Source organism: Corella eumyota, chromosome 5, assembly GCF_963082875.1.
Source record: "Corella eumyota chromosome 5, kaCorEumy4.1, whole genome shotgun sequence".
NCBI lineage: Eukaryota > Metazoa > Chordata > Ascidiacea > Phlebobranchia > Corellidae > Corella > Corella eumyota.
The window spans coordinates 9,134,459-9,150,933 of NC_137494.1; the positions used below are offsets into that span (position 1 = coordinate 9,134,459).

Sequence of the window (16,475 nt, forward strand, 5' to 3'; positions counted from 1 at the left end):
TTCATATTTTAAAATTGATTTTCATCCTAATATTAGCATATCTTGTATGTTGCATTTACTAAAATTGTGACGATTATATCCTAAAAGTGGCATTTAAATAAGTTTGGTTAATTTAAAGTTAAGACAAAATTATTGTGCTGTTTTTAGCATCCTTTTAAACTGTTTTTATATTACATAAGCGATAGTAAATTCAAATTTTATTTCCCAGCAACCACGTTGGGCGCTCAGCACCCGTACTTTAATTTATAATCACAATTATTATTTACACAAATGAGCGACAAGATTAAGCATTGCCAGTAAACCTACAAAAAATTTTACAATTTAGGTTCAAAATTTACCTAACAGAAATAAACATAATTGCACGTTAGATTGAAGAATTGTGTGCAACGTTTTATAGTGCTATATCTTTAAAATTTAGAAAAAAAATTGTAAAGTTCATACAATATAATTACAAAAAACAACAAAACAAATTTTAAGTTATTATTAAAGTGGTCGCTATGCGGCTTAAAGCGTTGAAGTATAATTTACGTGATAATTTACAAGCGAAATATAAACAAAAATTGTCCTCTTTAAGATATTGCACAGTCGGCATAAAAGTAAAAACAATATAAAATATTAGTGCAACGTTTCACCAAATCGTTAATGGCCTCTCATGGAATGTTATTTTGGTAATATTGTTTAATTAACAAGGTAATGATTTAAATACGATATATTTTATTATTTTAACTTGACACGTCGTCCAAATGATCTAAAATGTTCGGGGACTTGAACAGTTCTGGAACCTCTTCGTCCAGTTTACAGATCACTTTGTATATAACTTTCTTCCACGATGGATCTCTGTCTTTGTTAGCCTGAACAGCTAAGAAAAACTCTTGGAGACTTGTTCGAGTGACGCTAATGAATTTCTCAGGAACCTGAAAAATGAAATACGTTTAAGATTTTAAGTAAAACTGTCAAAGTTCTTATAACAATATTTGATAAGTGTCATAAAGAACAGGACATAGACTAGTTTTTATAGTTTTGCAATTATTTAATTATACAAGAACAGAATGATAGTCAAGTGTATTATATTGAGGCGAAAGATTTCTAGTTAAACTGAGTGGGAAGATTCAATATTTGTCGATTTCTTTGTTGCTTTTTTACGACTCGTTCAACAGACATTAAGAATTAATAGAAAACTTGTTTACTGCGATTTAACGGGAAGCACAATGTAATAGATTTACTAACTACAACGAGCCGAGAAAAGGTGATATATCTTTCTGTGCTGAGGAAGTAATTTGTATGAAGACAAAAAAACTAATTCATCAAGGATTTTGGCTTCCTCTAACGGACGAAAAGGTGTTTAATTACATCGCGATATGATGAGAAGTGCTTTGTAGGACAATTTAATTTGACGCTTAAGGTTAAATCTAGACACTGTATTGGAAGTGTTAAATTTCTTCTATAGCCTACATGGCAAGTCTACGCAAATTTTTGTATTTTTAATTTTAAAGTCCAATAAGATTCCTAAAATAAATTAATATTTTAAATTAATCTAAAATATGGTTATACTTTACAATTAAACTTTTTTTGTAGACGGGATGTGTAAAGGTCGATTTGGTTAGGGTAATATTAAAGGGAAACAATTAGGTTTGTACGGGGCCATATAAGACATCATTAATTGATTACACTTGATGGGGAAGTAATTTGTTAGCTCGGTGCTGCCTACAAATTTTCAAGGTTTAAAGTACGATAAATCTCTGAGCCCTTTAACCTTATAATAAATAATAAGCTGGCATTCTTTGCTGCGCTACGTAAAAGCTGGTAAATTTCCGACGATTAAAAAAATAATCATTTTGTTCGTAACAATTAAATATTTAAGATTAATGTAAGAATGTGAAAAATTGTTGTCCAGCGAAATCTATTTTTGTCGAAATACAACATGTCAGAAGCATATTATCTTAGTGTCAGTAGCACTTCAAACAAGTAGATGCGTCAAAAGCACATGAGGCGGTAAGCGATCGATAACTAGCTTGTTACTTTGGAGTAGTCGATTCTTGTAGCTAGCTACGCGCGATCTTAATGGGCCTGTGCTGAACACTGAGGGCGTAGTTAGTGGCCCTTGAGGTACACCACCTGTTAGGAAGGACAAGATAGCAGGCCTGGAAAGACAAACGGTTCAAGGACGCAAAGGCGGATGCGAACTAACCACTCCAAGCTTGCCCATTGTACCCGCCTTCGAGAGTCCTTAACTCATTCTTATTGTATCTTTATGAGCGATTAGAGTTTGTATAAAATCGATACAATCATAACAATAACTCTAGTAGCTCATCAGCACCAGCTGAATTAATCTTACTCGTGTTTTTACGAATGCTTCCCGAAGACTTTAAACAAACTTAGTGTTCATTTTGTTGTAATATAGACAAGCACTTAAACATTGGTAGAAAAGAGGCTGAACAAATCGTTTGTTCAACTTTATATTGAAAATTTCCTCTCAATTGTTATTATAAATAAAAAATTCAAATATTTACAAAAATTTACCCGAAAATCGTTCGATTTATTGTAGTGAATGTTCAAAACCCGAAATAATTCTGATTCCCTGTCTACGTTGATGTGTTCCACTTGAGAGAATCCGTCGGTAAGCGCCTGGCGGGAAAACTTTTCCATTTGGATGTAGTAGAATTCTCGAAAGTTACTAAACCACTTTATGAGCTGCGATGTTATAGCCCGAGAAAACTAGAAATGTTAACAATTTGGGTATTAGTTAATGTGTTCCAATAATTTTATCCGCTATGACATATGGTAAAGTGTACAAAAAGCTAAATATATGTATTATTTTATAGGTTAATTACCTTAACATCGCTGAAGTAGGTTTTTAATGTGTTGGCACTGGGGTAGCGAGTGTAAAAAAACATCAGTTTTGCCTTTTTTAAATGTTGTGGAGTCAAGCCTTCCTGGATGTGCAACAGAAAGTTAAGGATTTAAAAACGTATACAATATTTAAAAATGTGTAAGTTTCATCGGTTTGCCTTAACATTTCTAGTTAAAAATAAGGATTTAACAAACTAGTTTATAGGCAAAACCGCAGCTAAACTTGTGACAGACTTCATTGAAATTAAGCGACGGCTTATTGTTTGTTTCCTTCAATGCGCGTTGGATATTCACGTTAACGAGCCGACATTTTAATCATTTCCCCTGTCTAACCTGTTCCCGCATTCCACACACCCGAGTTGATAAATTTGCGCAGAAAAGTTTAATTTCTTGCGATGTTCGCTCTTTATTGTATACCGTCGTTTATCAACCTATTAGCGCCCGGCACAATACACACTTAGAGTGGGAGGCGCTTATAGCTTGGAAATTAAGAAACCTCCTTCCTCCAGATCGTTAATCAAACCATAATCGCTTAACTGCTAACGACATGTCATTAGGCTGTAAGTTGCTTTAGGTAAGACAGAATGGATACCAAAGCCAAAGTCTATAATAAACCACGGTAAAAGATCGTTTAACAGCATAATTAGCGTAAATTTAATCGGATGTTTTCGCCTAAAGTCGTTTAGTAAACTGATATTGATGTGCTGCGATAAGATTATTTTACCAAAAATGCGATTATTGAAACTGACATATGGAAACTAATTTTGTGATTAAGTCATCGCTCTGCTTAACGTTTTTATAATATTCATATATTTGTTTACAATAGCGACGATTGTGATGTCGAAATGGATATTATAACACATGTGCCCACGTAATACAATATTTCCTTCAGGATTTGGCTAAAAAATCTTTTTACACGGCAGACGGAAAAATACAGATTAAAACATGATTTCACATTAAATGTGATAATCTAGTTAATTGATATACAAACATGACGTCATAACATCACATTGTTATGAGATTAAAGTTTTTTTTATAATCATCAAATGAATCAGTTCCGCTAATTAATCCACGGCGCAAATAGCCAAGATTTTTAACAACTTCAAAAACAACAGATTATTTAATCCACATATGCCGGAAATATACAAGGTAATTTGTTAAAAAGTTTTGTTTAGCGTGAAAACGCAATTATCGCAAGGAAACTTAAATCCAATTAGTTTAAAACGTTACGTCTTAAATAAGCGATCAATGAAGTACAAATTTCTATGGGATCGATGCCGTATAATTTAACACATATTCGTATTGACCGCTAGGACTTTAATTCTACATCTTCAAGGGTTTATTTTTATTGATTATGCGCATCTAAGGCAATTGGACACAAAGTCAATCAGTTAAATGTTTTCTTAGCTACCCTTTCTTTGCCAATTAGACTAAATTAATACTTTTACTTAAGTTTGACTTTAAAGTTAACTAGTTTTTAACGGGTAACTTTAATTTACGTTAGTAAATAAATTTTAAACTTTTAAAAAGGATATCGAAGCCATTGAGCAAGGACTGAAATCAGCAGGTGAGTTTCGGTAACCATCAGTTCTAAGACTCCCTGATGACGAGCCTAAGTAAATAAACACTTGTTAAACATTAACACTGAAAGAGCTGAACAAATATTTTTTAGACAATAATACTATTAGTTACAAGAAAACTGAACTAATATATGTTTCTTTCAAGAAATAAAAATACTTTAACTAACTTCCAATTGATTTCGATCCCGTCCTAGTGGGTTTTGATGCGAGGTCCATTCCTCTTCTAAGTTTTTCTATTGCTCCAATGGTGTGCATGGGAAATGGAAATGGGTACGACCCCAAAGTGGTTGAAGGGTGAGAAGAATAGAGGGACGATCGTACCGCGGGGAAGGGCGGGACTGGGACCAGCGGTGGTGGTTTTATATGAGGGCTAAATGGATTAACTTTTGAGGCGGCGGGCATCATAAAATTTTCACTCTTAGAGGTATTACGAAAAGATGAAAAACCGTTGGAACTGTAATTCTGAAAAAAAGAACTTGGAAAGGGTTGTGGTCTTTCAACAAAGGGATTGTAAGCGGGAATAGCGTAGTTAGGTCTTCTAACTGTATTTCTTCGTTCATATGGGGTCGATCGGACAGATTTCTCATGGTGGTTGGTCTTAATGGAAGGACTGCGAATAAACGGTTGAAGAGGAGGAGTTTGCCGATGGGAAAGATTATTTTCAGGGGATGAAGGCAGGGAAAACGAATTTGTTTTCTTTGTTACCAAGGGTAAAGGCTGGGTCTGTTCGTCTTCGTCTTGTGATCTACAACAAAGCGAATTGGATAAATTTAAATTTTTCAATGCGTTTTTAATTTTTTTTTCTAAAAACACACAAACATTTATTTACCTCTCGGAGGATGGGGATCTCTCATTTAAGTCGTGATGTTTGTTATTTCTAACAGGATCTGTCGGGGATGGCAAATTATCCTCATACGCGGGAAGATCTGGGTAGCTCCGGGCAGATTTTTTCTCATCGTTATCAGCAAACGATTTTCTCCTTACCTGTAGGTCGCTGCAGCACATTTGGGAAATACTTTTTGTGTGCATCAGCGTAACGCCGGCTAAAAGATAACAGTTTTTACTTAACACGTGCTAGGTATAAAAAATCACTCAAACACTAAAAACGACAGGTATTACTAAAAAAGTTTTTTAAAGGTATAAAATATTTTGGTAATTTAATCACCTTCGTTTTCATATTGAGAGTTGTTTTCTTCCTCCGCTGAAATTCCTTGCCTGTCTTTATCGTATAAGTTTAAATTACTACGTTTTAACTTGAGTTTATATTTTTGATTTTTGTCACTTTCTGGGTAGGAGTGATTGTCCCAAGTCTCTTGCCTATTAAAAGCCTTTAACTCTAACTCTTCCAGAACACGTTTAGCCGATCTTTCTGCTATTTTTTCGACCGCTGATGACAGTTCACGTTTAAGAGTTTCCACCAATACCTCGTATGCTACCGGCGCTTTTTCGTTGTTTGCCCCAGTCCAGCTAAACCCACCGGGAAAAGTCACTTTTATTTCGCCGCAAAAATCCTTCTTGTTTTTTGCTGGTCGCGATTCATCGTTGACGCCTGAACGTTTGTCCTCCCAGTCGTCTTCGCTGTTCCGCTGTTGGTCAACCAATCCTAATGCTTGGCTTATAAACTCACCAGGCGAGCGGACTTCTGTACCAATAAACAAATGTACCATGTATATCTTAATTTTAGATTACATTTTGATGTGATATAACTATATTTTCCATGTGGGGTATAAACGTTATCTAATTTAAAATGGCGACTGGTTTACCTTTGCAAAGACACTTGTGCAGTGTGTTTAAATGCGTTTACCTTGTACAATGTTGTCGATCTTATTTTTCCCGATTCTTTGCGATTGGTTGGCAGATGACGTCACGTTTATTTTCACTTCGTCTGTAGAGTCCTAACAAAAATATTGGGTCGTTAAAACACAACAAAAATCATAAAATTTAATTTAAAATTTATATTCTTGGCAATGTTAGTTTTTATAAATTTCTTAGTTTTTAATCTTACATTTTGATAATCAGATTTTATTTTTTCGATCTCATTCTGAAGTTCGCGTATTTTCTCGCTCATTTTTCTTTTTCGGGATTTTCCAGAGTACAGGATATCAGAACGGGGAGAATTTCTTTCTTCGTCGTTTGAAACGCCAGTGACATCATCAACAGTCGACGAATTTTTTGGATTTTCTCGAATGTTAAAAACAATATTTTCGACCCTTGCCCGCTTAGCCTGCATCAAGTTACTGTCGCGATGCTTTACAGAAAGGTCTTCTCCTACGTCATTAGCTATGAGATCACTGTCGTTGTTTTCGGACAGCTGGTCGTTGTATGTTTTATTGTTATCGCTTTCACTGTTGTTTTCAAACGATAAGTCGCTGAACGGAGTTCGGCAATCATCGTGCGATTCCGCGGGGCTTTCGTTGTCAATTTTCCCGCTGACTCGAAGATCCTGAGCCGGGCTCATAATGCCCGCAGATTCCTCTTCTCCAAAACAATCTTGGCTAGAACCAAACGATGCCCCGTCTACAGATTGATGTCGTCTTTGAGACGTTAACATATTCAGTTCCTCTTCTTGTGGGTGAAAATACTCAAAGTCTTCGTTTTGAAAATCGCTTTAAAAATAATTAGCAAAGCAATTACACTCTAAAACGCAAAAGGTAATTTTAAAATAAAATAAAACAATTGTCATGCAATATTTAATGTTACGATTTTGGAGCGCTTTGACGTAATTAGGTAATGCGCATGCCAAGCAAAGACTCGGGGTAGATTAATTGATCGTTTTCCGTTAGCGACGACCGCTGATATACGCGTAAGTTGTTGCCATACATGCGTAAATATGACCAACAACTTTCGTAATTGTTCAACACAAGTTTATGAAAAGTGACGACTAGTTTTATTTTTATATTTCTTTTAGTTTTATTTTTTTAGCACTAACATTTATTTTTTTAATCGGAAATGTAATGGTATACGTACATGCGTTTATTTAATAAGTTTTATGGGGGGTGTTTTTAGATTTTTTTGTCAATATACTTCTCTGAAAATAATTATATATTTTATAAATAACTTATCCGACAGCGTAATTTTGCTATTAATATAATAAAGATTGACAAGTAAAAACTAATACTGGATATTTTGTATTGAGAGGCGACTGCGGTAACCTGACTCCTGCGAACGCTATCTAATTTAATCAAAACTAGCAACTAACTTTTATCAGCGAAGATTCGTAGAATAAACTGATCAACAGAACACGCGACAAAAGGTGGTCTGGGTAATAACCAAGCGCTGCTGTCTAATGCAGTTCGATGCATCTAGGGGCTTGCTTAATCATCTTCCTTCGCCTTTCTCTTTATCTCTCTCACTCTCTCATACGCGTGATCTCTTCTCTCTAGCAGAGAGTAGGCGCGGAATTTTGTTTGCACATAAGGTCGATACTGTGCACCAAGTTAGCCTCTTTGTTGGTTTATGACAACTTAAAGAGAGCTAATGTTGCGATAAGCGAAATAAATCATTATGCAAGTATATATAACACCGATTATTACACCACACTTTGTGTTCATTATCGGGCTCGACAAACAGGTAGCATAAAGCTGTAAATTTAAAATGCGTCATGTCAGAAACTATGCGATTAGTCAAAAACATATTATATGCACTTCTTTAAATGCCACGAGACCACCAAAGTTACAGAAACACTTTTAAATCAAATAATAACTGTTAATACATACAAAAACTACTAGATTGTTATAGTAAATAGTTTTTTATCTTGCAATGTTTTATTTAACTTTTTGACCTCGTTTTTTTAATCACTGGATTCCGTTTTATTTAATTTACAAATAAATTAATGAGCGCAGGCTGCGAGAACATGTTTTTTTCTACAAGTAATGACGTCACCTCGACTTTATGGCGACCCAGTGACGTCACAATGTGAATAAGAAGTAAAAACGGTGTGCAAAGCAGATCAAAATGAAACTTTAATTTCTAAAAACTGTATGTGTGTTTGTTTGTGTGCAGTTATGTACACACAAGTTTCTAACTAGAAGTCAAAAGAAAAGTAATATCAATCGAATTAATATTAAATAATGTATTTGGCGGTTATGATTTAAAACTATTTGTTCTACAAAATCCCGTGCTGGTCTTGCAATTTCGTTTTGTATTTAATTTGTAAATTTATTTTTAGCGAGTAACAAAGTAATTAAAGTTAACATGCCGATTTCTATCACAAAACCGAAAATCATTTCACCGAAAGGATATTTGATCGAAAACGGCAATTTATTAACAATATCATATTTTGTAATAACCCCAGTTTAGCTTAACCCTTTTTTGGAAAATACCCTTTTATTTAAAAAAAAAAGGAAATTGAACTTTAATTTCATTAAATTGTCGTTTTGTAAATGGTGGTTTTCAAAAAAATGTCTATGCGGTCAAATGGTTTTTGGGAATACGGACGAATACATTTACTTATGTATAATACATTATATAACTTATACTAACCTAAAATCAAATTCTTGACAAAAATGAGGATCGTGGTTTAAATTTTCTTCAACAAAAAAACTCTGCTGCTTTGCGCACAAGTTTAACGGTTTGATGTCCTGCTGAATCGCAATGTCAACTACTGATGTACGAGTTTCTTCCGTCGTCAAATAGGTCACCTGACCGGAAAACGAACCACTCGACACATAGCAACCTCTAGTGGACGGATTAAGATGTTCGTTGACAAGATGTGTGTGGTTTTTCTGATGATTGTGTCTGTCTTTTAACGAATATGTTTCCTTAGTAATAAGGCAACGTTTTTTTGGATTACTTTTAAAGCTGGGTCGGGGGTCCTTAAACAAAAAAACAAGAATTTAGGTTACAATTTGAGCTAATTATAAACACAAAACCTTATTACAAAAAATAATAAAAAAAATTAATCATGTGTAATTGACTGTCCCTAAACAAACTTTTTTAATATACGCCCTTCGCCAATTTTTTCTTGATAATATTGTACTTGTGATAAATTATTACATTATTTTTTTTAACAGTTCTCAAATCTCAATATTTTACGACTTTAGATTTTTTTGGAGGACCACAGAATACATATGATTCCAAAACGTTTTATTATTGTTTTAAAAAGCCTTATATTTTTTTCGATTTACAACCACTACTCAAAATAAAATAAACAAACGGATTAAAAATTATTTAAAAAAGTTATATATTAACAAGATATGAATTATATATTGTTGTGGTAACTAAAATAAATTTTGCCTAAAAAATTATTCGAATTACAGCCGAAAAAGTAAAAAAAAAATACCAATACTAGTGAAAAATAGCCTGACTATATATTACGTACGTTAATACGTTGAATAAACAGATATGGCCACAGATATTGCAACTTTTCAGTTTGTTTACATCATTCTTTACACCCCCTTAACAAAAAGTTGTTTACTAAACATATTTAGACAAAATGCAGGATTTTCCATACCAAGAAAAGTAGACGGGGGCGTATTTTAAATAATCATTTCCGTGTGATTGAATTTTTAATTACTAAATTTAGACGATATACGTTATAGTGGGGTAATTTTATGCTGTAAAACGATACGTTAAGGGATTTTTTTCATATTCCCGAAAATTATTTTGCAAGAAATTTTTTTGAGTAAATATTTAACTGTTATCCTGCTTAACTTCTTACGTAAGTCTATAAAGTGTATTGTAAACTTTTTATTATAATTTGTAGTTCTTAATTAATATATAACTGCATTCTAATTTAAATTTTTTTTATTATTTTACTTTAAATAATGGGAATTGCTGAATCAAAAATTGACCTAAAATATAAAGTTACTAGTTTACTTACAATAACCAAAATAAAAAAAAGGTTTTATACTGTTTTTTGACTCTAAAATCTTGCAGAGAAAATTTAAATACTAACTTCTATCTGTTATGTTTCTTGAATGCGTATCTTTAATTGTTATAAAATTACAAGCAGTGGATTACTTTAAGTTATTTCCGAATAGATTATTTCAATCCCTTTATTGTTATTTGCGTTAATTTATTGTATACTTCATTTTAGGGATTATAATCGGTTTTACGATGCTTACTTTTAAGTAAAAATGAATGTAAACTATGTTTCTTTTTTTAAAAACGTTTTTAAGCAAAAATTTATACATTTAAATCATTTTAAAACAGGTTTTTTACGCAATTTTAAAACAACAGTTTACGCTGCTAACTTTACATTCAATAAACACAATTCGACTGTAGGCTATCTATTCAACTAACGGACGATTTTACAAATTGAAATAAACCTTGTCTTTTGTTTAATTTTGTCCGGTCGACATTGAATAAGCAAATCCGGAGCCTTCAGTGCGCTTAAAGATCATATCCTGTCGTTACTCACAATTATTATTCACACGGCATAGTTCTCATGTCGGCTTCAGAGCCAAAGTGCAATTGAATTTAGCTTAACAGGCCAATGCAGCTTGTTCTACCATCCAAGGTTTATATTTCTTAAAATGTAGTCTAGTCTGAGCTATACATAAAAAGCACTAGCGATGGTTAAAAATGTAAACGAGTTGTATGACAAACCTAATAAATACATTTTTTGTTAAACTAAACATTGTATTTTAAGAAAAGTGGTGTGCATCTTATTGGGGTCACTTATCATAAAATTCAACCGTCAAAATACTTAAATATTAATCTTTAAAATCGATATTTCAAATCTTTTATTTAATTTTAAGAATTATACAACACTTGTAACTTTTTAAGTATAAAATAATTTTCCAATGATATTTTTTACCCCAAATCCGGCGTTTAAACGAAATCGTTTGGTAAATTGCATTACTTGGATTGTTTAATCTCCTGCTGCGTTATTAACATATGGCAATGGGGGTGGTATGTGAAAATAAGCTTCTATAATGTAATCCGGGCCCTTAAATACGGGGGTGTTAAGGTTAGACTTTAAGCATACGTGTATAAATTCCAAGCAGACCTTTTCGCCGGAAAAGCAGAATTTTAACGTAATCAAGTTGGGAATTTCCAATCTTAGTATCAATAAAGTAGTAAGCAAATCATGGTAACAGTTTAGGCGCAAAAAAAATTTCAATTTGTTGAAATTTAGTAGGCATTATTAAAATCTGTGGGGGTCTTTCATAAGAAATACTGTCGCAAATCGGTTTGGATAGGCCTTAACAACGTATTGTTTATTCCGAAAACGTAACAATAAAAACTAGATAACGGTTGCTGCAAAATTTGTCCTTATTAGGTTTTTGTACCTCAGACCATAGTTCTAAGTAAAACTAGCCAAGCTTGAAGTCATGTTCTCTGGCCTAGATTACAGTTTTTTGTTGATTCGAGCCGAAATTTCGGTAATTAAAATGAATATCTTTTGCTAAATTTTTTTTATTCTAACATAAACCAATAATTAAATCTAAAAATTGTTGATAGCCTTAATTGCTTAATTAAATGATATCGTTATAACTAAAAATGCAATTTTTAAGGCTTTATACTTATATCTCAGTAATTGAAATAGGTAAAGTTAGAAATATAAACTTACCCGAATTCGAAGCATCGCCTTTTTTTGTATTCAAATAATCTATTTAAACCCTTTCACCAACATTTGCCGTTACCAACGTTCAAGAAAAATACTTTAGTATAAATTTAAAATAACCTACAATAAATTCAAACACCGTGTCGGGTTAAGCAAATTTAAGAAAAGGGTTTTGCCTTGTCTTGGTTGCGCAAGTGTCAGAGGAAAAAAATCTTTACCTTGAAAAAAATACCGCAAAAACTATGCTTACTATTTATATAACAAATAAACGGCATTTGAATTATACTCGTACTTTCTTATAGTCTTTTGTATTTTAAAACCTTAAACTGTACTAGTACAACATCGGGCTCAAGTGTTCTATACGAAATACTAGAAGCAACGTATTAAAGAAAAATCTCAAAAGAAACTAAAACACAACTAAACAATAAAAAGACTTCTCAAATTTCAATTTCTCACAAACTTAAAATGTTTCTTTTTATTTTAAATGCAAATAAGATAACTCATCTAGAAATAAAAATTTGCATACCATATTTAGAAAATAGCACTGACAATTGTATTTAAGCGTTACATTTTTAATGCCTAGCATAGATTTAAATTAACATAGTTTAACTAACGCTTCTGTCAACTGATAAAGTTGGTCGGCCTGAGATTTTAAAAATAAAAAAATTTAAGTAGCGACAACAACATTTTGTTATTTTGATTCTGTAATATATTTTAAAACTTTTTGCATTAACTTGAGCGTCCAAAATCATTCAAGCAAAAACACACACTTTGTTCAGTTAACGCTTAAAAGAATATCTTAAAACCTAACGTTAAGAAATTGTATACATATCAATTTACCCAACTTTTATTAGAACCTTAACACACTCTGGTAAATAAGAAATTAAACTATTATTCATACATGTACGCAAAGAATCCAATATGAATAAGGAGTTGCCGGTTTTATATTTTTTTATATTAGCATAAACGATGTTCTATTCTTTTATGAATGAAGGAGATAAATGTACTTTGTCTTTGTTAAAAAAATAGCGAGAATAATGAAAGGGGTTATACAAACAATTATGCAACGAATTTATCTTATTACTTTAAAAACTCAAAAATCTTCAACAAAAGCGTTAAGAAACGAACTTTTACTAAAAGAAATAATAATTTGGGAATTACCCTAAGTGTGAAAATTATTTTTGTCCGGAGGAATTTTATAAATATCCTATTTTTAACAAAACATTCCTGTTTTTAAGTAAAATTTCTTAAAAACTTTTTATTAAAATTTAAGTTATTTTATTTTTTGCAAAATACGTGACTTTTTAAATCACAACTACATTATAAAAAGCAAGGTTTGCATTGCAAAAAAATTTTGCTTTTTAGGTCCAAGTTTGTTTATAGCTTTTACTATGATAGCACCATTAATACTAACCGTAATTTCTATATTCTAAATCAACAACGAATTTATGAGATTTAAATTCGCAATAAGATAAATATCGCTTTAACCGACATAGCCTAATTTCAATTAATTATACTTAAAAAGTAACAGTACATATATACCAGGGTTATATCTGAGAATTTTTTAAGATTTACTAACCTTAACCAAAAAATAGTCACCTAAATTTGTTCCATTCCTCTTCCAGTCTTTCGAAAAATTAAATATTAATTTATAAAATTAATGAAAGGTATTCAGTTACATGGAAACTTACGTTTTGTCGATAACTTAATTGATTTTCAATCAAACACGCCAACGTATTTCTTCGTGTTTTTATAAACCTTCTGACTGAGTTCAACCGGATTGAGCAGACAAGACTTCTACAGTTGAGAAAATATGTTCATAGTTCAAGCAAAGACACATTTGCTATATTTTGTTGGTGTTGTGAGTTATTGTGATACACCGGTGTAGCTTAACCGAGTTACGTCAACAAAAATTATAAAATTATGCAGACATAAAATTATGCAGAAAAATAAAAGAATATTAGTGTATTTTCTCAAACTTTTAAAACAAATATTGAAATACTATAAATTGCTTCAACATAAAATAAATATTCACATTAAATTACATTTGATGTCGATATTATTTAATTAGTTAAATACTCATTTTCCAATAAAACGCACAACCAGACCACACATTTGGGGAAATAATATCCCTTTTTACACGTTTTAACCTAATATAGGGCCATGTAAAAACATAAAAACCAAGCTGACTACTCTAAAATACAAGATGATTAATTAACTCAGCAGACGTTTTAGCAAACAATATTCTTTTCAGCATTTTGTGATACGCTTTAATACAACTGGGCGAATAACGCCTTTTAGTCATTAAGTAAATTAAATAATATATTATTTTTAAAGAATTGCCAAGAAGTTATTCAAAAATCGGAAATCGTTAAATTGAATCAAAACATTAAATCGTTTTCCTAGTTTCCGGTAAGTTTTATCTGGAATGATTAAAATTTGCGCGAAGATGTTTATACTACTTGCGAGTTCACATTACTACTTGCAGCAGTTAGTTACAATTTATGTCACGCCTTAAAGCCAAGCAGATGATATCACAGGACCTTAGGTAAATACCACTTCGGAATTCTTAATTCTAGCCCTATACTTAAATGTCATTAAACGTTACGTGATTGCTTGGTTAATATGTTTGTTTTATTTTAAATTTAACGCAGTTTTGTAATAGGTTGAAGCTGTTGTTGTTTTTTTTAAAGTCGTGTTTTGTTGATGTTAATCTTAGTGTTTGCTGTATTAAATTTGATCTAACACGCATTGGTCTGATGGTAATAATAAATATACAAAAGACATAAAACTTTACGCCATTCCGTGATGTAATAATACAAATAGTGTCTCAAGTATATTTTCGTTTCAGCTTCAATTCGACAATATTTTTTAAATAAAATGTCAATGATATTTATAACCTGTATTAAACAACTTAAATGACTTTTTATCATCGTTTTTTATTTAATTTGCACTTAAATAAATTTGAAGTGGAAAAAAAGTGTGACATTTTATGCTAAACAGAAACTTAATCGAACACGCAAGCATTAAGTATGTGAGTCTATGTTTACTGTGTCAAGGAATATACAAATTTACGACAAAACAATTACTATTTGTTCAAGTCAAAAGGTTTAAAGGTCCCAAGTCATTAATCAGCTTTTAACAGCTTTGGGATGGCATGTAATCGACTCACGTTGTTTACTTGCAAGAAGCAAGGTACCAGGCTGCGCGCGACGATCGCGGTAACTTAAGTTCTTGTCCGGACTGGTAGCCAGTAACGACTGTAAGACAAACAAGGAGCGATCTTCTGCATTAAAAGATTGTTTACTGGAATTAACCATTATTAAATAAGGTTAAAAAAATAATCGCATTTTATTCTGAGTTATATTAGTGCACTAAAAAATATTCAAACCATGCATAAAACATTAAATTGAATATAAAAATTAATTTTAGCCATTTTTACATCCATAAGGGCGCTTTTAAACGTTTTTTTTAAATCTCGCAACAATTTTACCACCCTTGTTACGTGAATGGTATTTTCCAATGGTTTGCAACGGTGGTAAAGACATTTAAAGGCAAGCTTTTACGGGTAGTCGTACCAGCCTTGCGAGTTGTTAACCTTTGTTTACACTCACATGCAGCAAGTCGGCCTTTATTGACGCAGAATGTTTGACAATCTGTTCTTATTTCGCCATCAACCAGATGAAATGCAAACAATTACTGCTCGGTATCGTGTTTAATGAAGGCTTTATAATGCATTCCGCAATGACGACTAAGTTAATGTTAGATATATTTCTGGCTACAAAGGTTTCTTGTACATGAGAGTATCCAAAGGTTGAATCCATAAAGCTACCCATCTTTATTTGCTTGTTTAATTGGGTTACGGTATATTATTAAAAATTCTTATTTGTTAATATTAGAAATCTTAAAACATTTTCAAATTAAAAAAGTTTTAAAAAATATATGTAGATAAAAAGGAGTTATTTTATAGTTTAAAAAACAAAAATATTTAAAAGTAAACTAAAATTCTGATTACTGTACCAACATATTTATTTATAAATTGTTAAAATTTTATTATTACTATTAGGAAACAGAAAATACATAAAAAAAACAACTTTAAATCTTGCGTAATTTTTTTTTATTTTTACTTTATTACCTCATTAGCGACACCATGCAGAAACAAAAAATAATTTTATTTGGTTAGAATTGATAAAAATGTAGAAGGGTTAGTTAGGTTAAATACAGAGTTGGCTTGCTGTTATACAGTATACACTAACATTAAAACTAAGTTAAATGCCTTTAAATGATTTTAATATTTAAAGAGTAAACATATTGAAAAGATAGTTTTAATATTCAACATTATTTATTTAGTATATATAGTAACTATTTAATTATGGTTCAAAATCTTAGATTTTAAAACATATTGTTATTGTCATTTTATTTATTTTTATGGTTCGAAATCTTAGATTTCGAAACATATTGTTATAGTCAATATTTTTATTCTTACTCATCCGAATTTTGAAATAGAATCACTTTTGATCTTGTGTATATAAGTT

At 31.6% G+C, this 16,475-nt stretch overlaps 1 protein-coding gene across 2 annotated transcripts; it reads right to left on the bottom strand.

The window, feature by feature from the left end:
* Nucleotides 1–189: 189 nt before the first annotated feature.
* LOC145752274 (uncharacterized) lies at nucleotides 190–12,087 on the bottom strand. Of its 2 annotated transcripts, XM_082568530.1 has the most exons (11): nucleotides 11,947–12,087; nucleotides 8,913–9,244; nucleotides 6,436–7,036; nucleotides 6,235–6,325; nucleotides 5,596–6,072; nucleotides 5,260–5,473; nucleotides 4,598–5,175; nucleotides 4,384–4,462; nucleotides 2,832–2,937; nucleotides 2,521–2,715; nucleotides 190–914 (listed from the first exon to the last, which is right to left on the bottom strand). In XM_082568530.1, the coding sequence occupies exons 1-11, from the start codon at nucleotides 11,959–11,961 to the stop codon at nucleotides 723–725; spliced, it is 2,880 nt and encodes a 959-aa protein (XP_082424656.1). In that variant the 5' UTR covers nucleotides 11,962–12,087; the 3' UTR covers nucleotides 190–722. The 2 variants fall into 2 exon arrangements, with proteins under 2 accessions (XP_082424656.1, XP_082424657.1); XM_082568531.1 differs by lacking the exon at nucleotides 11,947–12,087 and having other exon boundaries at nucleotides 6,436–7,067; nucleotides 8,913–8,999.
* Between the last annotated feature and the right edge of the window lie 4,388 nt (nucleotides 12,088–16,475).